Source organism: Pseudopodoces humilis, chromosome 1 (assembly GCF_049639895.1).
Source record: "Pseudopodoces humilis isolate 2021_Gansu_Grassland_sample_001 chromosome 1, ASM4963989v1, whole genome shotgun sequence".
Lineage (NCBI taxonomy): Eukaryota > Metazoa > Chordata > Aves > Passeriformes > Paridae > Pseudopodoces > Pseudopodoces humilis.
The window spans coordinates 33359243-33385519 of record NC_142200.1 but is presented as its reverse complement, the minus strand read 5'-3'; the positions used below and the strand labels follow the sequence as shown (position 1 = coordinate 33385519).

The window sequence follows — 26277 nt, the reverse complement described above, 5'->3', positions numbered from 1 at the left end:
TTAACCTGCCATGAAAATCCTTAAAATAAATTCTTCCCGACTCTATGCTCTTGTGTTCCTTGACCTTGCTTACCTCATGGGTTAGGTCCTCCATTCATGCTGTGGCCATAACAAGGTACATTCCTCTTTACAGTGTTGTGACTCACAGCTCTGATGAGTTGCTAAGCTTCAAGGCCTAATTTTATAAGAAGTTACCATGAAGAACTTATCATTAACAAAAATTACTATGAGTATCTCTGCCCAGTCAGAAGAACAGGAAAAGAACTGATGGGTTTTTTCAGCTCTCTAATGCCTGACTAGAACACTCAGTAACTGATTTGTTTGCTTTCTGGTGAACTGTACCCATTTCTTAAGTGCAGCACAAACAGCTTCAGGAAGTAACTGACAAAATGTGAAGAGGAAAAACAGAAAAGCAGATGCTTCATTCTTGTTCTGCTCTTTGCTAGCCTGTGTAGGTGTTTGGCCAGGAGAATCTAATGAAGTAACTACAGCAGCAAAAGATATTAACATTTGGGTAATTGCTCTAAAGAAGAACAAAAAAAATTAAATTGAATATTCCCTGGAAACATGCTCAAGTGCAGTAATACTAAAACTCTTCACGTGGAAGAAATCCTCTGTGCAGCACCTCTTCATCAGTAACAAAAGAAGTCATTTGAGATACAACCCATAAGCCATTCTTTCTCCACAGAAAAGGAATGTGCTGCTTGTGTGTTAGATGAACATCTGATGACCATTTTGTAATCTCTACATTACTACAGCAGCCAAAAGCAAGTGGGAGCAACAGCTATGGAAAAAAGTAGTGGGAGAAGAGCACGGGGACTAGTGGGAAAGAAAGCAGTGTTTGGCAGTGACACTGCAGCCAAGGCATCCATTGATGAGAACTCAGGAAACAATTTCAGCTTCTCTTATTCCTGATGCATTGAGTTAATAATGCTCCAATAATAATGTTAAATAAAAGAGACCCCTTGGTTGTGTATGGTCCCAGTTGAAAGCCTAGCTTGGTATGCACCCAAGCAGGAGAGTAAATTAAAAAATGAGTAGTAGCTTTGCTCAGTTGCATCTTAATTTTTTTGTAGTAAAGTCTTGTTAAAGTTTTAGTACATGGCATATTTTTGGGTGATGGATCTCATACCGATGTGTGTTTTTAAAGGATTAATATACAGATTATTTGAATTAATCAAAAGACATATTAGGAAAATTTTAGTGGATTTCAGGAAGTATAAGCCATTATGTCAAGAAGCTGAACCTTTGCCTTCATTGGAGAGGTCATTTATAACTCTGGAACTCTGCCTAGCTTTTCCACAGTAGCACAACTGATGCAATAAATCCAGGTGCAAAAGTGTCCTCATTGACACTGATTTGAGCATCATAAGAGCTTCTGTCTTTCATGGTTCTTGCTTTGGGGCTTTTGTAAGTACTACCTTGGCTATGGAATAGTCATTGATAAGATTATCATTTTTATGGGAATGCATGAAAGACAGTTGAAAATTGGTTATAGAATTCCATGCTCATGTGGAATGGAGGAAATATCCCCCCATCTTCTGTAATGAACTTAACCCTAGCTATTTGAATTATTAGTATGAAGTATTAGTAATATAAGGGAACTTTTATTCTAAGGTAAGCTCAAGTTGAGTTCTTTTACAATTCCTGAGGCAACATCCTCTACACCAGCAGTATGTAGGATGTGCTTTACTGAAATAAAGATGTTATTTAAAGAAAACCAACAAAACAACCTAGTTTACAAAATTGCAGTCTGCTGAGAAATTTTCAGCATCTATCCCACAATTATTCTTAATCATGCTGTATTTTTTTCAAATTGCACTTAACTTTATTTTCCGTATCAGTGTTACAGAAACAGAATTGGTGAATTATAAATAAATGTTCAAATTCTGTTTGAGAACTGACCTGGTGCTAGTAGTTGCCAGCAGTGTAAATTGAACCTGATCAAATTGTTAGCTAATGAGAAACATTCAGTACATCTGAATGAAAGTAATTAAGTCAGCAGAGATTTTCAAGATCTTTATTACTATGTGTTTGATAGCTCAGCAGTTGTCTTCTGATTTAGAAGTGGACTAAAAAGAACCTGTGTATCTGACCACTGTGGTTAAGTCAGACCTTTCTGTATTCTCTTTCCTTCTCCCACTTGTCCCCATCTTCCTCCTTTGTTACTCCTTGGTTTTCAAAGCGGCCTTTTTCATCCTAAATCAATCCTTTTGCTGTTACAGATACCAGACATTATTTTGGTTCAATGGTGTAGGACACAATGGTGTTCAAATCCATTACTGCTACAAATGTTGATAGGAATAACAAAATCTCACAAATGCACTATATTTACTCAGACTTCTTGGTTGATTTAAGTATTGGCTTGACTCATGTTAATGGTAAAAATGTGAAGGTAAAGTTGAAGCAGCAATGTTTCAAAATTACAATTCAAGGTTTATTTGTTTAAATTGTATTCTGTCCTTTGAATATGGTCTTTATAACTGGTAAAGGTCTATTTCCTGCAGTAAGGTTCATTATGCTATCTACTACTGCATTGCCCAGAAATAAATCTTATGGTCCTTGCTGTGACGCTCAGGTTGGTTGTGATGCAAGCCTCTTAGAAGCTGGGACAGACCCTGACAGGTTAGCTGCATGGCCAGTCTTTGGACTGAACAGTGACTTCAAAGTAAAACATTTAGTTGGATATGAGAACTGTTTTTATCCTTACAGAAATAGGGTTTGGGGTTAGCTTCCTGCAAAAACTTAGCCATATTTGAAAATGGACTTTCAGTGTCAGAATGAAAACTTCTGTAATGTTTCAAGTTATCATAGTTTTGGACTTGCTGGCCCAGGATGGGAATTTGAGTGTAGAGTAGGAAGCTTGCTCTTTCAGTCTTCCTATCTCTGTATTTGACATTTTAACAGATGAATCTTTTTTTTGCTGATGGTGATGGGTTTTGAGGTTTTTTTTGTAGTGTGAATTCTCATTCTGGGTGAAAGCTGTCCCTCCTATGACTTTCTATTAAAATGCAGTTTTCTACGGGTTCTTCTGGTTAGCTGCTTAATCAGAAAAGTCCAAGCACATCTATGCTTTAAGAGGTTTTTTCCTGGAAACGTCTGTGCACATAAGGGATGTATCACAAAGGCAGAGAGGATATTCAGGGCACAGGTCATTCAGCAGGGTGCAGGGCTGGGGCTGTACCAAGCCTACTTCCAGCTTCTGTGTCTCTGCAGTGTGCTTCGCTCTCATTGTTGACTGTAGGAGCAAGCTATGGTGGTCTATAGGTGCTGAGAACTGCACATACATACATGTGCTTCGATTCCAAAACTGTCTGTGTCTATAAAAATGTCTAACACAATTTTTAGATAATAAGAATTTAGGGAAATTAATGGCTTTTAGATAGATGAACATTTTTAATGCTTCTTCAGAAGTATATGCTCACATTTAAACATCTAAGCACCTTCAAAATTTGTTTTCTGACGTTATGGTGTCTAGGATTGAGAATGTACAAAGGAAATGAGAAAAATAATAGATGAAGGTGAGGTCAGGAGAGTTCTGCTTTTCCATTAATTTTCTCTTATCCTCAGCATGGCACTTTCTTCTGGCACCCCTGATTATATGGTGACCCAGTTCTTTACTCCAAAGATAGGATCCTGCTGTGGGAAAGACAGCTGAGGGTTGCTGTGCATCCCCACCACTGGTGTGGGTGCTAATTACCACTGTGTAGTAATTAACTCGCCTGTGCATCAATAGAGAAAGAAAGTCTGGAAAAAATGTTCCTTCCTTCCTGCCTACCATTCTGTGTGATTTGGAGCTATTCTTTGAAGTCAGCTGTGTCCAGGGTTATTGGCAGCTACTTCTGTAGTCTGTTGTACAGCTATAATAGAAGAAAAATTAAAGCAAGCAGTAAAGGGGAAAAAAAAGTGGATTTTTCAAGAGTTTTCTTATTTTTTTATTGTGTTTTTCTCCCTATGTTGCTGCTTTCTTGGATATCATTTTAGGAGGTAAATGCAAGTCTGTTATGCTAAGGAAGCAATTATAATCAGTGAATCTAATGACAAATGATTTAGCTAACTACCCTCATTACATTGAACATCTGATTACATTGAACATCTGATTACACTGAATGTAATATTTGTCATTTTAAAGAGCTTCATTTACAATGTAACTTCAAACAAGTCTGTCTGAAGCCTCCTGTATTTATTTTATGTCATAAGTAACCCTCCACAAAGCAATGTCAAATTTAATTGAATTCTTTATTCAGGAATGTTACAATTCACGAGGTTTTCATGTTGTTGTGTTTTCTTGTTTCTTTTAATTTTCAGAAAGATAAGAAAAGGAAACTATTTCTGCCTCTAGAATATTTGCAAACATGGAACAAAAACTTCTGAGGAATGTAACATCTTTTTTATTTACACATATTTTATGTATTACATATACTTTTTTATATTACATGTGTTTTATTTACACACAACAGCCTCTCAGGCTGCAGGCTTCTTGGCAGGACAATATTTTCCATATCCTGTATAATTTAGTCAAGGCAGAGAATAGATGTGATGGCACTCATGGCTTCAGGCTGAACTAAAATTCTCTAATAGTTGCTTTGCTATAAATGAGTTACGATGACATAAAGGATATATCCACTTAAAGGTAGTTAATTACTGAATGATTAATGACTAATTAATGAAAGAACTTGTTTGTCTCTAAAACAAAATGATGAAGCCTCAAGGTAATACCTGCATTATCAAAAAGGCTAGATTGTATATCAATCCCTGTAGTAAATACATTAAAATCCACCTTAAGGCTGACAGACTCCTTGCCCCACTGTTTCCGGTGGAAAGCTTTTCCAAAGCAAATGCTCAAGTGGTCAAGAAGCTTATGTTGCTTGTCCTTGTTCTACTTTTGTCCTGTGATGGGCCTTTCCTTCATGTCTGTTCAGTTCAGGGAGCAACTAACAGTTTCTGTCATTGCCATCAAATTTAGAAGAGTGACATGATGAGAGTTATGGGTTTCAGAGAGTGATTCTGTGATAATATTTTCTTTTTGTTACAGTGAGATATTTCTAAATCCCTTAGGAAAATGGCTTTCCTATGTTCAATACTACCTATTTGATACACAGCTTTGTGATCAAAACAGCAGCGGTGAAGTTGGACTACAATACTACATAGATAAATTTATCATGTATTTTATATGATTATAAACATTAGAACTCTAAGGATTCTTTGATTTTTAAGGTGTTGTTCCAAATCTTTAGAAATTTGTGACATAACTCCCTCTAAATGCAAAGTCCTTATGAAAGAGAAATTAAGCATTCACTCTAAAGGATATAACAAAGAAATAATAGCTAAGTTTGTCTCCTGATGAACTTAGTGAGAAGTACTTTAGATAGAGCAGAAATTAAGATTCATTGCATCTAAGTGAAGCAAGACCAGAGAGAGAATAGAGAGATTCTGGGAAAAGTAAATTAAATTTGTCTAGCTGGTCTAAAAGATATTACCAGATGGCTTGAATTTAGCTTTGGGATTTTTTTTGCCTTTTTCCATGTTGTGCTCATTCTGTGAATATAAACTAATTGTTTCTTTAGACTTTTGACAGAATAGGATCAGTATTTTTTATTGGTAGTGTTCTGTAATTGAAAATTATGAGTCTTGATATATTACACGTACTGACTCTTTGCTCACTGAGGAGGAGATCAGGTTCCTCCTGCTTTCTTTATCTGCTGCAAGTGCAGAGAATGTGTATCTGCAGTGATCTGAGAATGGAGCCTTTTCTTTCACTCCTGGCCACTGATAGGAATCCAGGCAAGCCTGCAGTAGTTGAAACCCTAACCATATGATGCATATTTGGCATGTTGTCTCTTTTAACAGAGTGTTCCATGACTGGGATATCAGGAGCTAAAAAGGAGACATCCATTGTCTGAAAGAGAAATGTGGAAGCAATTACTTAGCATTATTAGGTTCAGAGTGGATTTGGCTGTTTTGGTAGCAGGAGGGCAACTGTAACTGGTCTGTGGTCGAAGAACTTCCTTTTACATCACAAATAGGATGGTTTCAAGTGCTCTTGGATGTAGGTAGAGACACTGGAGACTAAATTCTGGAAAACAGGTGAAAAGTGGGCAATGTTACATAGAGAAAATTGGATCTTTTTTCCATTTTTTTTGTCATCCATGAGTTTCTGTCTCCATGTTTCTATGCTCACATTTATGTAATCCCCTGCTTTTGTGTTTACAAAGGTTTAAGAGCATGGCTGTGAAAGTCCTGCTCCAATAGCAGGGCTGCTGCTTTGTAAACATCCTCCTCTGTTTCTGCCTCTGATACTTGTGCTCATTCTGGTGCCAATTGCTCAACATACCTTACTTATAGGCTGAAGATAGTGTAAATTGGTGGGAGACAAGTATTTTAGCCAGATGCTACATTCTTGCAAAAAAATGAGGAGCATTATGAAGATTCCTCCCCCTAGTTTAAGAGTCTAGTTTCCTTGGAATTTGGTTTTCAAGAGTTTTCAAGAGGAAGTCTGTGTCCCTGCTGTACTCCCAGTCTAGTCCATTAAAGCAGATGGTTGCTAAGGAAGTCCTCAAGTTTCATTTCTTGAAATTTTCTTAATATCCTTCCCCACCTGTAAGTATTTAAATGCATTACTAAACCTGATAATTTTTTTCTCTTTTCTATGTATTTCTCTTGTCTCATCTTACAGTCACATCCCCTTCACCAAAGCCTGCACTATTTCCCACAGCAGAGAGAAATTATAGTTGTCCTGTTTCCAGCCAGGACAGGGTTAATTTTTGCAGTAGCCAGGAGCAATATGGCTAGGACCTGGAGATTGTTCTATACCGCCTTACATCATTGCCAGGGTCAGGGGAAGGGAGTTTCTTCCAAGGAGAAGAGGTTCCTTCTGCTGGAGTGAATGTGGTGCTGGTCCTGGACCAAAGGGAGCAGTCAGGGTGGCATGGCAGTGGTTGGATTGTGGGCTCCACAGAGAACTTCTGTGTGGGAATCACACTCTCTGTTGTACATTAATATTGTTGATTTTACTGTTTGTTTTCTTGCCCCGCTGCTGTTTTTAGTAAATTGTTCTTATCTCAACCTGTGATCTTTACCCTTTGTGCCTCCAATATTCCTCTCCAGCCTGCTGCAGGGGAAGGAGGAGTGAGTAATGGTGCATGGCTTGGAGTGGTTTCAGAGGGAAGACTAAATTAGAGAATACCGTTCTTAAACCATGACATCAGTAGAGACTGACAAAAGCTGGTTTGCCACTTTGTGATGGGGTAAGCCAGGAATCACAGAATTATTTAGCTTTGGAAAAGGCGTTTGAGATTGAGCTCAACTGTTAACCCAGCACTGCCAAGTCCACCATTCAGCCATGTCCTTGAGTGCCATATCTACACATCTTTTGAATACCTGCAGGGACAGTGACTCAGCCATATCCCTGGGCAAGCTGCCCCAGTGCTTGACAAACCTTTCAGTGAAGAAATTTTTCCTAATAACCAATCTAATTCTTTCCTGGCACAAACTGAGGCCATTTCTTCTTGTTCTATCACTTTTTATGTGAGAGAAGAGGCCAACCCCCACTTCATTACAAGAGGAACAATAAGGTCTCCCCTGAGCCTCCTTTTCTTCAGGCTAAACAACCCCAGCTCCCTCAGTTGCTCCTTGTAAGACTTGTGCTCCAGGCCTTTCTCCATCTTCATTTCCCTTCTCTCGATATGGTCCAGCACCTCAAAGTCTTCTTCGTAGTGAGGGCCCCAAAACTGAACACAAGATTTGTGATGTGGCCTCACCAGTGCCAAGCACAAGGCTGTTAGGACTTTACCAAAGGGTAGGGTTTACTGCGTTGCTTACTCATGAAATATAAGTTGCACACAATTAGAGCCACATGGTGCTAACATTTTCCATTCTGCACTTCAGTTTTCACAATAGTTGTGAGAGGGAAAAATATTACTGTATATGCTCTTTGACAATTTAAAACCATGGCACTGTCATGGAGCTTTTCAGTTGTCAAAATGAAACCTTTCTGTAGCTATTAAGGATGCTGGTGACACTGTACAAAGGATTGTATTACTGACAGATGCTAGGAGATATGATTTAAAATTGCTGACTCAGCATGGGTTGAGAAGGCAATTATACTTGGCAATTTATAATTTATTGAGATTTGCCATTTAGTGGAAAGAATACATGAAATAATTTGTTATAACATAAAATGGATACATTTACTAAAAAAAAAAAATTATGTATATATTATATGTATATAAATGTATTTACAAAGGTATATGTGTAAATATATATATACACACATATATGTACAATAAGCATGTTATACACATTTTCACCAATGTAGTTAAAAACTACATGTCAGAATATAGAACTGTTATTAAAGAAGTACAAAAGTGTGTGCGCACATAGAGGCAGAAATACAGAGATACTATTTATCTGTGTCATAAATATATGCTTTTAAGTTTGAGCTGAAGAAAATGAAAGGCTCCCACACTTCTCTACTCCACACCTCTGTTCTGATGTGTCCTTTCTCAGGTTGTTGACTGTGCTTTTCTACATTGTCTTGAATATCTTGAGACTGAGGGATAAAAAAAATCTAGTAGAATTAAGATCCATTTTCATGCTTCTGTTGAGGACATTGGAATTAATTTATATGTTTGCCATAGTGATATGGAAATAAAAGACTAAATTCTTCTGTGCTATAACATCAAAGCAAAACCTTTCTGGAGTAGAACCATCAACTTGGTGGTATTTAATGCCATAACCCAGTTACTTCCCCCTCTCAAGTTGTTTATTTACTATCCTTGTATTTTGAAGAAAAGATTAACAATACCTAGGATAAGCCTACCAGCTTACTGGCACAAGAAATTGAGAATAAGACTAAACACTTGGATTTGCTTGAATTATCTTTCTGTTTGAAGTTACTCAGGAATGTGTGTCACTGCAGGTCTGAAACCTTCTGAGGGTACTGTTTGCAAAATTTCAATTTTCAGGACTTTATACATGTCTGTGTCAGTTTTGGAGGGTACCCTGTAAAATGGTTTAATAAGAAGACATCAGTACTTTTGTATTTCCTTTGTAGTCAGGTTCTGGGAAGACATCTTGGGAAAACATTTATCTTGTGAGAGGTTTTTCTTTCTGAACCCTAAGATGTTTGTTACCTTATCCCGGTGTTAGTTTTCCCTGAGATACTTGTCCCTATTATTTGACATTGCAGCATAGGGGATATCTTACAAAAGTTGAACACAGCAATAATCCTCAGTAGATTTATTGTGTATTGGATTATCTACCTTTTTTTCTTTTTAAAGGAAGGCTTTTCTGCTGGATCTTAGAGAAATTGCAGGGCTTTAAAAGCTAAACTAACATCACATTTGGAGACAAAGAACTATGATTTCATCCTGGTTCATTTCAAATGGATTAGAAAATATTGTCCAAATTGGGCACCATGCCAAGATTGCCATTAACTCTTCCCATAAAATATGATTAAGGACCTTAACAAGCATTTAGTAATTAAGTGAAGTGCTTTGGAAATTTATATGCTGTCCACAGGTTGTCATGTTCTGTAAAATACTGAAGACAGTTTTTATGAAAAGCAATAAAAATAAAGCACTTGAGAAACATCTGTGAGTGTTATCTGATGGGGAAGAAATAGCTTCACTTGTAACAGGATATTTTGATATTTAAAATGAATGTTGTGTATAGTTGATTTTTTGTTTGGGTTTTTTTTTAGGTTCATGTATAATTGCCTGAATTAATGGAGAAATTTCTAGAGCCATATATCCCATTCTAGTGTTCATGTTGGTTCATTTTATACCGAGCTAATTATTTTCCATGTACTCCATTAATTAGTGTACTATTCCATATTTGGTTTCTGGTTTCATTTAATGCAGATGAATTTGCTGGAATAACAGTCCAAAGAGGTGGGATTGCTGAACAGTCTCTGAATGAAGCAGATTTTCCTATCGTATGGCAGGAAAAAGCGGTATAGGCTTTCAGTCTGATAATGTTCAGTGGGGAGCAGGGTGAGGTTTGTTTTGTAGCTTTTGCTAACAAAGAAAAAAGGTTGGTCTGTTGCTGCTGAGGTTGCTTTTATGTGCTGTGGCCACTCAAAGTGATTTATGAGTCATTTTTTCTACAAACCTCTTTTCCTTGCACTAGTGTCCAGCTTCCTTTGACACAGAGTACATTGTGGATTGCACAGCAGGCTTAATGGAATAACAGAACTAGATTATCTTTGCTGTGCTTTTTGAGGGAATTAATTCAAACCTTAAATTTAGGAGAAGTTGTTTTTCAAAACTACAAACTATACATGAATAAAAGGTGGATGGATTTTTTTATGAATTCAATTATTCCAGATTATTGAAGAGTAACAAGTATTCAGATCTGCAGTCTGCTCCCCTGCCCAGGGAGTGTGCAGCAATGTAAAATCTCTCCTAGATTAAATCATAAAAAAAGGGGGGGAGCAATTTTTAACCTTGCATGCTGCATGAATCAGTGTTTTAATGACTGGGGGATCCAGCTGATCCTCTTGTTTGAAAGTTAAAATACAAGGAGACAATTTTTTTCATTGGGTTTTTTTTCATATTATAGAGCAACTGAAATTTGGCTGCCAAGCTCCTTAGTTCCAGCCTGGGCTGTGGCTCACTTGTGACCTTTAGTCAGGTCTGTGCCTTGAGCACACACAGCGGAGCTGGATCACAGTGATACCTTGAGGTTGTCCCTGGAAAATATCTCCTTTTTTTCCTATGTGTTCCACAGTTCAGTTGAGTTTCTCTTGTTCTGTTTCATTTAAACGTTGACCAGAGTTTCTGCATTAGTAGCTGTTGCCTGGTTCTCACTGGTAGGTAGGGAGGCTTACCAAATATTTCTATTTTTCACTGCCAAAGGAGATTTTAGGAGCTTTACAACCAGCAGAATGAGTTTTGTGATCAGAGAAACGTGGAATGGTTTGGGTTAGACAACCTTTAAAGACCACCTGGTCCAACTTCGCTGCTGTGGTAGGGACAGACTTACTTAAGTGCTGCTGCAGAGGCAATAAAATCTGTGATCTTATCACAAAGATATGTACGATATTTACCTATGAGATGTTTAATGATAGCTCCTCTGTGGTCAGCAATTAAATTGCTTGTAAGTTGGAAAGCAAAAACAAAAATTCCTCTAGGGTTCCAGAATTGAAGAAGACATGTATAATTCATGTTTTTCCTCTGTAGGGTTTCTGCTTTTTTATTTCTTCTTACATTACGAACATGTATATGTTTCCTCTGTCAGTATGGTGTTTCATGTTGGAGATTCTGCTTTTATGTCACTGCACTTATATACAGGCAAATATAAAAAAAGCATGCAGAATGTGAAGCTCAGGCACTGTTTGTATGCCAGTTTTCCCAAAGTCACTCATAAAATCTATACAGTTGCCACAGACCTTTTCATGAGTAGCTTTGTTGAAAATCGCTGTCAGATCCTGTTTTTTTTTGTTAACTAGATGTTAGAATTTTGCACTGTGCTGTCAAAGGGCAGAGGGACAGTTTTTGACTCCAGTATAAAAAAAAAAATGTGCCTTATTACTTTAAAAGAAATAGTGCCTGTTTATTATTGTATTACTCCTTGACTTTCTCTTACCATTAGGTAAAAAGCCCTCCAACCTTATGATGATGTCTAAGAATAGTCCCTTGTAGAAATTTTGTTCAGGACTTGAAACAATTAGTTTTTGCCTTACTCTATCTGTTTGTTCTTTCAGGGCATTCTACCTGGACAAGTCAAACTTGCCACAAAATTCAACATCTAAAGGAGCTTATATAGATAAGGTAAATAAAAATATTAAGTGTGTAATTAAACTCTGCATGTTACACCCTGTGTTACTAAGAATTTCTTTATTTCATCAAAAATTGAATCGTTTAAAGCTGGGAGGAGAGGGGCAGGGAAAGGAGCTCTTGCAGCTTTTTTGTCCCACCTGTGTTTTTTGGGGTAGGTGGTGCCACGTGGTTCTGTATTAAAAGGTGTGGCAGGACAGTATCTGTGTTTGAGAAGATGAATCATTACTTTCCTTTCGCACTGTGCTTTCAGAGCAATGCAGCTGCTCTAGGAGTATGTGAGATAGGGCGGGAGAGGACAGGTGCAGGCAGAAATTCTTTGTTCTGAAAGCTGGAAGTGCTTTTCCAAATTAAATACTCTTCAGCATCCTGCTCAGAAGGCTTTCTGCTGGATCTTCTCATTTAGGCTTTCTTCAAATGCTTTCATCTGTCTTTAAACCTCTGTGGCTAAGAGATCCCAGGGGCTATAAAAATTCATTTAATGCTCTTTTCTCTTGTTGGAGAGTCAATTCCCATATTGCACCCCAGTAGGAGAAATAAAGAAATTCCTGAGGTCTTGCCTATAAAAGTGATTGAGCTACTGTGGCTTGAGAAATGACAGTGCTCATCAGCTGAGCCCTATGACAGACTAAAATTTTATGTCAGTATCATCAAGCACCAGTGTTAACAAACTGGTAGTTCCTGTTTCTTGGATCCATGCAGGACTGCACACAAGGGAAGAAGTACATTTGCCACTCCTTCCCTGGGGGGTCACCAACTTTCCTAGCAGCTACAGGTGTAGCAGGGGATGTTTAGCTGGGAGGGAAGTGCTTCTTACCCCTAAACCTGTTCCCTATGTATTTCAGCAAAAAGTTCAAGGGCAAGAGAAAAGCATCTCATAATCCACAGGTGACCAAGGTATGCTAGGTTAAGCTAATGCATTTATTTTGCAACTGGAGCAAGCCAAGAGTGAATGCATGATCCATTTCTGGCTGCACCTTTCACTTTATTGTCTGGAGCTCTGCATTAGTAGATGACATCAGCTAAAATCAATTTACACAAATGCAAGTTAAACTAGTAGGACCTAAACCAAGTTAAATCTGTTTGTACCCAGGTTTAAATATGCCATTTCTTACAACTGATTTTTTGACATCTATGCTTTTCAATGAAGTAACTGTCATAGGATAGTTAGGCTAGTGAGGCTGCCATTTCTCTAACTAGTTAAAACTGTTTTTAGGGAATCAATCTGTCTTTCAAAAGATTAATTCTTTGAGCAGCATGGGGATTTTTTGGAATCTTTAAGTGTTTCTGGAAGAAAGAGACGTGGGAATTTGGAATTAGATGGTCTGAAAATTTGTATTGTGAACATCTCATTTACACAAAGCATCATGAGATACTGGTTTTCATTGCTAGGCCACTTTTGAAGGCTCCTCTTCTGACACAAGCTTTGCACTTGAAAGCCGCCTTCTTTACTTTATTCATTCTTAATACAGTAATGCTGGGATTATTTTGCTACAAAGTTTACTGTTCTTGCTTTGTAGTATGTTTTTGTCACATCTGTTAATTTATTTTTTTTATGTTAGTCAGGATTAGGAACTAGACATTTGATAAATAAAGGACCGTGTTGTCATAAATGTAAGCTGATTTTCTCAGCAAGTCAATTAACAAGTCTTGGTATCTTCCTGTGTAAGTGTGCAGTTGTAGGTTGCCTCTTTATGGTTTCCCTTCTTTTCCCAGTCCATTAATGGACACAGCACTCATGGGTCAATCGAGCCTACTGAAGTGAAAAACACTTCCATAGGATTGGGAATGAAACAGTCAGTGATGGGACAAACTGAAAAGCTTTAGAAAATTGTCATATGTTGTGTATCAGAAGATTCTGTGGTTTGTATTTATGTCATGGAATTTGGCTTTTTCAGTCAGACCTGGTGTTCTACCTGCACCTCTGATGACCTATTCTGTTAGAGCATTTCATATGCTCTCAGGAGCAAATATTCGAATATCTCTCTTCCTCTCTTGCAGCTGATGAGGCCTCTCAATTGCCTGGAGGAGCTTTACCGGCTCGTAGGCTCCTTTATCCGGTCCAAGCGCACGGCTGCCTGTGCGTACACTGCGTGCAGCGCTTCCGGAGTCGGACTGCTCTCGGTGTCCTCTGAACTCTGCAGCAGGCTTGGCGCTTGTCACATCATCATGTGCAACAGCGGAGTTCACCGGTATGGCGGGCTTTTCTTTCCTCCTTTTGTTGCAGTCAGTCACGCCCCCATTGCAGGTTGGAGACTGCTGCTCTTTTAGAGATGGATCTTACGCTGAATATCTTACATGAAATAGCGAGTGCACTTGAAGGATTTGTGGTGAAATTCTAGAATTGTGTTTGCAGTGATTGACAGAAATGAACTCTACAATTTTTTTTGGTTTGTGGGGTTTTAATGAGATTGTTCCTTGTTCAAGTCAGTAACAGGCAGAAATCTTAATTGCTAAAGCAGGAAGAGGAATGTTACCTAGATGAGTAATACGTGTGATATTGAACTCTCAATACAGGCAAGAAATGCTGAAATTTGTATTGACTTTGTATGCTACAGGGAATAAAGTAGAGCTCAATTCAAGGAAAAAAGATGAAACATAAGACATACGCGTTTTTTGCAGGTACACCTTACAATAATGAGAGGTTCAGCCTGAAGGACAGTGGTGTGTTTAATACAATACCAAAAAACAGACTTATAGTCAACTGAACTTTGTCGTCAATCCTTAGAGATTTTAATAGACAAATATATATAGGACATATATATATATGTAGCATCATCACAGAGCTCTCTAGTGCTTAATCATATTTGTCACAGGCAGCAATATATTTATGCTCCAACTGGCCAAATTGCAATTTTTTTGGGACAGTGTACCAAAAAAGCAGAGACTAAAATTAGAGAAGGGGAAAAACCCCAACAAAAAACTTAACAAATAATCTGGTACTAAAAATACACTCTTTTCATAAGAATTCAAATCAAAATAGATCAGGGATAGCAGTATATTTAAAATGCTGCTTAATTTCTGATCTATGCAAGCCCTTATTTTAGCAGTCTTGGTTACCAAAACCTTGTGTTAGAATGAGCATTAATTTCTCCTTATTTTAAATAATATCCTTTCTTCCAAAGAGTTTTGAGGAGAGGAGAAGAATAAAGGCAATTGTAACATAACCTGTAATGCACATTATCAGGCATAAAAAAAGGGAAAAGCTCCATATACAGCCAAAAAAATTGAGCTGTATAAAGACGATGTTTGCCATTTGAGAGCTGGCAACAGAGTACTTGTATTACTTTCTGTCAATTATACAGATGTACATAACATACTGTATATAGTACTTAATTTTAGGGAATAGCAGGAAGAAGCTTTGTTATGTAACACTAGTCACTGTATCAGATCAAATGCTGTAGATCATGGGCTGTCATGACACTGTTGTTTCAGAAGATCATGAGGCTATACAGCTTTTCTCTTTGTCCTGTTTTCAGATTCATGTCTTACGTGATCAGAAAAGACTTTGGGCATAATTCTGATGGGTTTTTTCAAGCTGAAAAAGACTGCCTCGGGGTTTGATCACCATTTCATGAATTTGTCAGTACCTTTGTGCCAAAAATTCTGATAGTTTAAAGTCAAAACAGCCCAAATAAACTATAACTATCCTGTAGATTGTGGGTCACAAATTATTCAGAATAATTTGGTGATTGAATAAGATGTGGTTTGCTTAAATCTGAACATTAGCTGTTCTAAGGTGAAAATTAATTAGTCATCAATTTTCTGCTCAAAACTAGGGCTAATTCAAAGGTAAAAACTTCCAAAATGTCTCTGTAAGTGTATTTAAAAACCACAAAAAAATTAGAAGACCAACATATTGCTTTTAAAGACCATATTATGAATATGGGAATGGAATTTAAGTGTTATGTGTGGGTTTCTGTCTAGATGTTAAAAGATTCATCATCATCTATTTACATAAAGGTGCAAGATGCTTTTCTCTAAAGCATGACTAGTTCCACTTTACAGTGAGTCCAATTGAGTTTTGCTACATGATACTGCTACTTCATTTGTGCATTAATACTGCCTTTGTGGCTACCATCTGTTCAGAGAAAGAAACATAACTCTTGGCATTATCAGAGATATTTCAAGATAGGCCCTTCAGGAAAAACGAGCGGGCTAGTTAAGAATTTGTATAGGTACTCAGGGGTTTGTACCCAGAAGTTCAAAAGAAAACTCATGTATTTAGGGACAAGAAGGGATTCATTCACTCTTCTAAGGTAAATAACTGCCTTTAAGTGGTTAAAGCTAAGAAATTTTTTTTAATAACCATTCCCTGAAATTACTGTTGCACATGCAAACTGGATGGATGAAGATTTTCCTTAGCATTTGTATTCATATAAAGTCACTTTATGTACAGTTTTCTCTTTCTGGTCTCCCCCGGTCACATTTCTACAGTCCAGTACTAAGTGGGCTTTGGTTTATAACATTCTGAAATTGCCTTTGCCCAGACAGAAAGCTTGCTTTGTTTCCAGCTAGTAGGTTTGCTCAGTGAATTTTGTGCCCAGCATTTCTATTGCTAAATTTTGCAGTGTTTTTGTGCACCTACTCCCCTTGTTGCTCTCAGAGTGAAAGAGTCTTGCAGCAAAAACACAAAATCCTGTGAGGAGGACAGAAGAGGAAAGAGTAAAATGCTGGATGTGATCAAGTCCCATAGACATAGAGGATTTTGCTTTATGCCTGCAATATTGAAGGCTAAATTCTTCTGTTTGGTGGAGTAGTATTTAATCAGGGCAGATAATGTTGCAAAATAGTGCTCCTTAGCTTGTTAGCTAGTTCTTTAGAGGTCAAGCTACCGATTTTCAGTTAGAGGTGATATTTATCTCTGGTTGTATTCAGCAGTGTATCTAGCTTAGAAATGAAATACTGTGAAGTCCATGTTTACAATCAGTTGCAGAACCTTACATTTTGGAGGCCCAGATCAATGACTCATGACTGTTTTTTTAACACTAGGCCATGGGTATTAAATGAATTAAAAACTGATATTATCTACAGATGCTATTAGATAAACATAAGGGGGAAAGATGTGAATTTTTCTTGCAGATTAATTTTGAAAATCTCATTTGTCAGTCTTGCCAGCTTAAAAATCAAGCTCAACTTGGAGCAAGACTCCCCCCTACTTTCTTTTTAAAAGCCCTTATTTTAACTCAGTTTCTATGATTGGATTTTAAGGGAGTGAATGTCTGAGAGTCTCTGGAAGATTACAGGGTGCTCTACTCATCGGAATCTTTCTTTTTTCCATGGGGAGTGGGAGCTGAGCAAGACATTAATCTGTCACAGTTGAAATACATTTAATATAATTATAAATATATATACACACACATGCCTTCCCTCACTCAATTTATTCATGTCTTACTGAACTGACTGGGGAGCTCTTTCTGTGTTCTCTCTATTTAGGTGTCATGGATTGACAAGGGGGCAGGGGAAAGTTCTGCTCCTACTAACCAGAAGTCCCAGATAGCTTGTGAGGGAGGTGCTGGGTGACGGTTCAATGCAGAAGAGGCCAAGAACTATGAAACAGCAGCTTTGTCTGCTTTGACAGTGATTGCTGATCTCTGGATCAGCGGTGTCTTGGTTTCTGACTTCTCTGTGATCCATATTAAATTGCTTTTTACGCTGTACTAGGCTAAAACAGCTTGACAGAGTTCATGCTTTCATCCTTATATCCAAGATAATGCTGGGGATTTTGAATTGCTGGTGATTGCTTTTCTTTGATTTTTATTATGACAATATGTTTACCAATTTACATTACAGCCTGCAATCCTATATCTATTTCAGACAGCAGTTCTTTTCAAATACATTTTGAGTACCAGAAAACCAAGGATGGGGGAAAATAAGTCCCTTTAACCTTCACTGTCCTAAGTGATATGTGAGTGCTACAAACCTCCCCTTGGATTATCATAAGCGAACATGCCTTGTTGATAGAGGAACAGAGCTCTAAATTAGTTCAAGAAATCAATAGTAGTTTGCATTTTTATTTTACCTTTTTTTATCATTCATAATTATATTTCAGCCTGCCAGCCAGCTGTCACTCTGTAAACAACGTTGCTTGTGTTCTTTCTGTTTGAAGTTGCAATCAGTCTGTACAAATGCAGGTGATGAAAGGCACTTTTAAATTTTATTGGATCATGATTCTAGCTCCTGCTTGAGGGAGAAGAGCAAGACTGCACTGCACAGACATGTCCTAGCCTCCTTCCGTTCCAAAATGAAATTAGGTGCAGCAGCTGCAGAATGTTCAGGGACCATAGGCCTTGCAGGCTAAAAGGAATCATTTAAAGCATCCAAATGAAGCAAATCCCAAGTTTATTTAAATTCTTGCATTTCCTGGAGGATCAAGGGAAAAATCTTCTATAATCCTGATGAAACCCGGAAAAATCACAGTCTTATTTTCTTTTCTGAATTTTAATTTCCCCTGCAGAAATTCTCTCCTTAGTGTTACCATCCTTCAAGCAATGGGGTTCTGGCTGGCAGACACTTGGCTAAAGGATGAGGCAGGTTTTGCCAAGTGTTGATTATGCTGTCTCCTGTAGCTGGCAGTGATCCTGCAATCCAGCTAAACCTGCTTCATCTTCCACGTTGCAAAGCAGAGTAGCACCATAAGCTGTCCATCACGGCCAGCTGCCTTTCTGTGAATCAAATGAAACAAGGTGAAAAAGAGGTACTCTGAATCTGTATTTTAGACATTCTATCGTAAGAATTCTTCCTCTTAGATTCAGAAATTTTCCTGTAAGAATTTAGTTCTTAGCTCAATGAGTGCATGCTACAAAGAAAATCCCTGGAATTCTGCATCTGTATTTAGGCTATCAGCCCCTCAGTAAGAGAGCTTTCGGGGATCAATGGGACTACTTTCAGGAGACAGGTTAGCACAGACTGAAAAACTAATCCATACCCTTCTCCAGCCATCTGGTCTCAGCTGAGCTTTTAGTCCTGCTACTTTCCCATTTAGTCATGGTTGTCTTCTATTTTTTAAATGGTAGTTCTGTTATCTCTGTCTAAATTAGTGTATTTTTATGATATCATACCACTGAGACATAAACAAACTTCTCTTTGTGTAAAATTATTTAGGATAATAGTGTTACATTCTGTGCTGGTAAAACCACCTAAATAATTTTGAAATATGTGAGAATTTGCCTTAAAATAAAATAGGTAAGACATTTAGCACAAATAATGCTATACTATTATAGCACTATTTGTGCTATAATACTATTATGTATAATAATATATATATATATAATATATACTATATATATTATAATACAGATAATATATATAATACAATATATAATATATATATATAATACTACTACAGTATTAATTGTTTTATTTTGCTTTGTTTTTGTCTTTCATAAGCAATCTGATACATTTTTGCTCTGTCACTTCTAGTATATCTAATACATATACTGTCTGTGTTACAGTCTAACTGTTCTCTAGCAAGTTTTAAATTCTGAGACACTGCTTAAAATACAATCTGAAAATGCAGAGAAGTGCATTAAATGCAGTGAGACAGAAAAGATGGATCTAAGTTGTTACTGGTATGGATTTCAAGGTGTGCTTTTTTCTATTTGGTCTTCTTTTAACATTAAGGATGTTTAGTAGCAGGGTTGAGACATTGCTGTTACAGAATCATCCTTTCATGCTTCAGTTCATGATTGTCTTATCTGCAGTCCAGGTCTTTGAAACTGGTGTTTTTCATGTAAAATCTTCTATTTTATAATAAAAATAAAATAGGACCTCTTGAAAGATCTAAAATTAAAAACTTAACCAGTTCTGCTTTAATTTTTGGCATAAGGAGAGGTAATAGCTTGAATAGCTTGAATTATGACAAGACAAGAAGTAAATTTCAGGTTTTTACCTGATTTACTTGCCTGTGTACAGAGGAAGAAGCCTTTAATGGAAAGACTTTCTGCACAGAATGAGAGCTAATGGCCAAAGCTGGGGTTTCAGATTTTCAGCTGGGGATTCAGATAAACTCAGATTTATATTGTTCTTGTTTATTTTTGCAAGTATGATGGAAAATGAGTAAATAAAAGGCATGGAATACTTCAAATTTTTGGAAATGATATTCTCTCATCAAGCAAAGAATATTTAATAGTGAAACTGCTTCCTTGCAACATTTCCAGCTGACTAGAGATACAAAGATCTTACAGGAAAAAAGATTGGAAAAAAAGATGCTCCCTGCAGTTTTTTAACACTGACAGATGATGTGCAGTAAAAAGAAGTGCCTTTTTCTTTCTTCCTAATTTTTCTTTGAAAATCTCTCTGTTTTAAAGAGATAGATTAGTTACATTTATTTCTGGAAATGGATTGGATGACAATAATCTTTCAAATCAACATTACCTCCTTTGTGTTTCATACTTCATTGTTAAAAATACTAATATTGAACCAAATACCCCTGAAAAAAATATGTTTGTAACCTAGAGAAGAATGAATTAACCAAGGGTAGGTCTGATATATGACTAATAGATATGTATCTCCCAAGGCTAATTCTCTGGCTTCATAAGTTCATGCCATCTAGTTCAGTAAGTCAGAAATATGTTGGTAGTTTGTGTCTGAAAATATCTGGTAGAGCTGGGTTTGATTATCCTGTTGTAGGATGGTGGAGGTATGCCTGATAAGGGACTTGGGATACTTTTATTCCAAGGTTTGTACAGCTATGTAACCACAGTGGTGCCTTTTGTGAATAAAAACCCTGCATGCTGATGCTTAATGGATAAAAGGCAGAAAATCCATTTAACATGGGCTGCACATGCCCATTCTGTGTGGTGATGGTGTATGTTCCACAGACAGTTACTTTTTGATGTGCTGTTTTTGATTCAGAGTGGAATAAATACACTTCATGTGCATAATAATGGCTTTCTATGTGTTGGACTGGCCTTCAGTGGACGGGTTCCATCCAACACTGATTTTAAAGTAGTGGCCTTTCCACACTGGCAACATGTCAGCTATAAAAACTAAGTCCTGAACTCCTGTAGAGTTTAATTATGTAATTATGAAATAAAATATTGTAGTTTAGTGTATGAACTTCATGCTTATTTTCTCTAATACTTAATGGCTGGTCAATTTTACCTCTGTTGAAAAGCAGTGCTGTTCAGCAAAGTTTCAGTATATGGGCACAGAGAATGCAAGCTTCAGTTTTACTTGCATGCAGCCAGTTCTCATACACAATGAGAACATCTTAGAGCTTGTGGGAGAATTTTGAATTAGGCCTGCCTATACTTTGTACACCTATTTTTTTATAGTCTTGAACAACATTTGTCTTCCTTTATAGCTTTATTTTGTCTATTTTCTTCTTCAGGTTGTTCATCAGAATCAATGCCTATTACCCAGCCACCACTATTAATTCTAGACAAATGTCCCAAAAAATGTTTACCCCAAAGTGATTTACTTTAACACTAAGTTTTTAATTGCTGCATTCACTGACTTTAATAATATTCCTTCTATACATATTAATTTAAATTAAAATTAATTACTTACAATTAATTTAAATGATGGCAGAGAAAAAAAAATACTTGTAGCATAGTTGGTCTAAGAAGTGGTCCAATGTAGGAATGATTAGCTTATGATGTACAGGAACAAAAGTAATTAAAATAATAATAATGTCTTTAAATTAAATGTTGAGTAGAAGCTTTAGGTTTTAATTAGACTAAGCATACATGCACTCTTTTCATATTTGTTTCCTATTCACACAGAACATAATTCATTTTGACATGTCTGACTGTGGTAAATACTAAACCAATTTGTTTCACCTCATCTTTTCTACTCAGGGCATTTTTCTATGGGATGTTTTGGTGCATTTTTGGATGTACAATGGCTGAAAGCCTAATTGAAACCTGAGAATGAATTGGAAGATTTAGATCCTTTTTACTCTGGTAACCTAGATATACACTTTGCTGCATGGCACCTCTGTAGGTCGTGAACACAAACTCAAATTATTTTCCCTTTCAAGTCACATTAGACAAGATACTGTGAAATAATCAATTTCTCAGAAAATTTCAGTCTGCATCCATATTTTACAACTTCATTTTCCAGGACAGATACGTATCTGTCCAGCTGATTTGCAGCCCTTTAGTGAAAATCACATCTAGTCAGAAACAAATAGACTATTGGTGATAGAAAATCATTTAATCTTACTTTTTCAGGCATGTTCAGAATGGTTTGATCCAGAAGTTGTTTGAAAGTTTGTATTTAATCTTCACATCAATACTGTCATGACTGATGGGAGACTCAGGATAGCAGGCAGGAGCTGGGAGCAGCTGCAGCCCCTTCTGTTTCTTGGAAACCAAATGGATGAAATGAGGAATTCTCAGCCCTGTTGTCCTGGGAAATCCAAATGTCTCTGCCTTGCTGCTGTAATCTGTCAAGGCAGGGAATTTGTCATTCTAACTGACATAAATTCTGAGATGATGAATTTGGGTCTTTTGTTTTTCTCACATTAAAAAAAAAAAGGGTGAGAAGAAAAGAGAGAGATTCAGAACAGATTTTGATTTGTTTACACTGTAAAATCTATGGATTTGGGCCTTATGCTTCCCATAACAGAAGGTTATAAGGGTTTTTCCCCAAATATTTTCCTTATTTGGCTTGTCTGGGTTGATTGCATCCAAATGACCAGATACTTTCAGAGGTCAGAACTGCTTCCAGATTGCTTTGTAAACTTAAATACCATCTGTTTATCAGCTCTCAAAATGCAGGAAGAAAGTGGATTATTACTTACTGCACATATTTGCTGACAATCCTTGATATTGAACTTTGCTCAGACCACCAGAAGAATCTTACAAGATAGAGAATAACCAGATTTGATATTGTTCAATAAAATGTTAGAAGTTACATTGGTTTAAATTTGCATTTTCTTAATCTCTCCATGCTTGGCAGCCCTATTGTTGAGGTACTTCCAGTTACAACTTTTCCATGTAACCATCTGATGCTTTTTGTGTGCATTTTATCTTTCACAGCAGGTGTCTAGGGCAGTTTGATTTGTGAAAAGGGATATGTACTAATTTAAAAAAACAGTATTTGAAGAGCTGGGAGAAAGCAACAGTATGTAGATAAATGTGATAAATGTGAGTCACTTCAGCATAGTCTCATGGAAGGTTTATATGATCAGTTTTATTAGAAGATGCCATCTCACTGATCTGGTGTTCAACTAAAATGACACTATTTGAGTGCCGTTGGTTTTTTTATTTAGAAAGTAGTATTATTTCATTATTTTATTTAGAAAGTAGATTGTTTCATAATCACAGGACAAAAGCCATAATCTGTAGTTTATATTTAACTCTGCCATTCATCAGACCTTTTACATGCCATAGGAGGAACACAAAATATGATGATATTAAATTGCACCTCTAACTAAACAGTATATTCAAATGCAATCATGTTGCTGATGCTATTTGAATGATTTTTATCAGTTAATGAATAAGTTTTTTTTAAAAGAGAAAATGGATGTATCTAACCAGCATTACTCCAGGATTTCACCTCAAACATAAAATGTCCTATTGAAGAGGTGTGTTAATAGTTATCATCACTGCTGTCATCATGAATGTCTTTGCTACTAATTTCATAGGATATGTTAAAAAGACTATCCTTAGAATTGTTATCCTTACTTGCCATGAAGAGAGATCTTCAATTCTAGCATATGTGCTTCAGAATTGTATTGTAGTTGTTGCTTACCTCCATAGCAGCCTCTTAAGAAATATTTATTATGCTGTTTTGATCTGTCTCTGCTTTTCCCACTCTGGTTATGTCTTCATCTACACTCTTGGCAGCCTTATTTCTGAATCACGGTTGGCACTGTCCAAATATATAGGCCTCATTATGTCCATGATAGTCAGGTATTTCATCAGGTTTTGGATAGGGAGCAGCTTGTCAGTCTTTTTCAATCACAAAATTGCATTTAATTCTTAAAAATTACCTTCATTTAGAAGGTTCTTTTGTTAGTTTTGATTTACGCATGCAGAATATAATTTTTCGGTTTTTTCACTCTTAAGGGTTCCAGAAAGACAGGATTTCTGGGAAACTTGGATCAGGAGCTGCTTGCTTGAGAGCTGTACTTTGAGCCTATTAATACATATGATACCAACTTTTTGCCCTTTTTTTTTTTTTGTTTAGATTATACTTTTCAAACTACATTTCAGATACTTTTGCTTTCTTCCATTGTCAGTAGAAAAAAACCTCCTTTGCAGTCTGGTCTTGAAGGTTGGATGTTTAAATTTTGGTGCTGGCAAATATTATGAGTGTGCATTTTGTGCAATATTTCACTTTTCAAAGACAAGATGAAAACAGTGTTTTAAATTTCTAATCTAACATTTAGCTATCTTACACCTTAATCAAACACATAACAGAAAAGATCAATACACTTTGCCTCAAGTTAATTCTGATGTCAGTGTACACAAGAAACTGGGGAATTAAAATTATCTCATTACCAAGGAAAATCGCTTAGCTTATAAATTTTTTATGAAAGACCATTAATAAAGCTACAGATCAAATTTTAGTATCTTCTATGCTTACTTTTGTGTAACTTTTTGCAGTCCAGAAATTACCTTAAGCAGTTTTTAAAATGTGTCAGAGTTTCGGGTTTTTTCAGTAAGAAAATAACTACAGACACATTTTTCCTCCTACAGATCTTCTGCTCAGCAAGATAAGTGTTTGATTGAAACATATTGTCTGTTCTGTGTGCATATTATAAACTATTCAGAACAGTCAGGATTTTGCCAAAAGGGTGCTCAAAATTATATATTAATAATGTGTCTTGGTTTTATTATTTGAACTTGAAAATTACAGCTTTTGGCAGGTTCTGCTGAGGTGGAATCATTCTCTGTACAACCCATCTTTCTGAGTCTAGAGATTTGATCATTGCAGTACTTTGGTTGTGAAGAGAAAAATCATCGAGCAACTTGCTGGTGCAGAATAGAGCCACTCTCACTTCTTGGGTGATAGCAGCCCTTAAACATGTTCTTTCTAAAAAGCACCTGTTTCTACTCAGGTGTTCTGTCTTTATCCATGAGTTTTCCACAGTTTTGGTCTTGCTTGTATGAGAAACCAACCATTTTTTCTTGTCCTTGTGATGACAATGGATATCAGATGGCATGTCCAAAAGGACTTTCCCTGCTACTTCTTGCCTGGTGTGCCGGCAGCATGTTCTTTAGCTCTGAAACTTTTCTGGTTGCTCTGATACAACAGTGACAGCCTTTGTTAGATGAGGTATCACAATCAGTTTTTGTTCTCAAGTGTTCATTTGAAAAAGTTTGGTAAAGTGGCACAAAACATTTCATTTGAAGGAATGCAGTTTTCATCTATTTTCTTTTTTGGAAAGAGTAAATGTCTCTTAATTTTGCACTACAGTGATGGACCAAGAGAATAACCAAGCTAAATTAATTGTAAGAGACTGGGATCCTGGTATAAAGTTTTGGTCTGCTTTAAGAGTGGAGGGTGAGATATAACATGCAGAAACCACCCAAAAAGGGATTTATACAATGGCAAAAAAAATTTATCTTGGGTTGTTACTCTCCAAGTCGTGCACTTGCCAATCTATAATTTTTAGTGTGGGTTTTTGCATGTTGTTTTGGGTTTCTTTGCAGAGTTGGGGTTGTTTGTTTGGGTTTTTTTCTTTAAGAACAAAACAAATGCATTTGATTGTAAGTCAGTAGGAACACTTGTTACACTCAAAATCTTAGAACCATTATTGTTTGTTTGGGTTTTTTTCTTTAAGAACAAAACAAATGCATTTGATTGTAAGTCAGTAGGAACACTTGCTACACTCAAAATCTTAGAACCGTTATACTAATGCCTACATGGGTGAGGGAGGCATAGGGGGCACGTTTACCATGCAATCTTTTTATTTATATATATTTTTTTAAACAATGACTGATTTAAAAGCAGTTGCTTTAAGGAACCATCAGACAGCTGACCTCTTTCCCCCTGTTGCAGCTGCACTCTGAGCGTCACCCTGGAGCAGGCCATCACGCTGGCCCGGAGCCATGGGCTGCCCCCTCGCTACATCATGCAGGCCACGGACGTCATGCGCAAACAGGTGAGGTGCTCAGGGTGGGGGACACCCGGGTGCTTCCAACAGCACAGGAAGACACCAAACAGGAGTGACTCCACCAAGCATTTTTTAACCTCCATCCTAACGCTGTGCAGTGTCTATTTGAGTCCTCTTAGTTTGGGTACTTTGTGATTTGGGTTTTCTTTAATGTTCTTCCCTTATTGTTGAAGGTGTTGTATTTATTTTTTAATACAGAAACAGGCAATTTTTAACCAGTTATTTACTGTCTCTTATGATTTTACTAAATTATTTATGTGTAGTAAACGCCTTACATCAGAGTATTCTGTTGACTAAGACAGCCTTTATTTTAATATATATGATTAATGAAAACAACTTAAGATTATTAACTATTGTCAGTAAAAAGTGACTCATGCACTGAATTAAGGGAAAGTATAAAAGGGAAGGAGAGAAATAAATACC

The 26277-nt window shown here is 36.8% G+C and overlaps 1 protein-coding gene across 4 annotated transcripts in view; it reads left to right on the top strand.

The window, feature by feature from the left end:
* The window catches only part of PREX2 (phosphatidylinositol-3,4,5-trisphosphate dependent Rac exchange factor 2), a 169624-nt gene that overhangs the window by 126375 nt on the left and 16972 nt on the right, over positions 1–26277 (top strand). For all 4 annotated transcript variants that reach the window (XM_014255924.2, XM_014255930.2, XM_005517107.3 and 1 more), the window contains 3 exons: positions 11708–11774; positions 13782–13972; positions 25740–25842. In XM_014255924.2, the coding sequence (XP_014111399.1) occupies positions 11708–11774; positions 13782–13972; positions 25740–25842 (361 nt within the window). The remainder of the gene's footprint in view (positions 1–11707; positions 11775–13781; positions 13973–25739; positions 25843–26277) is intronic.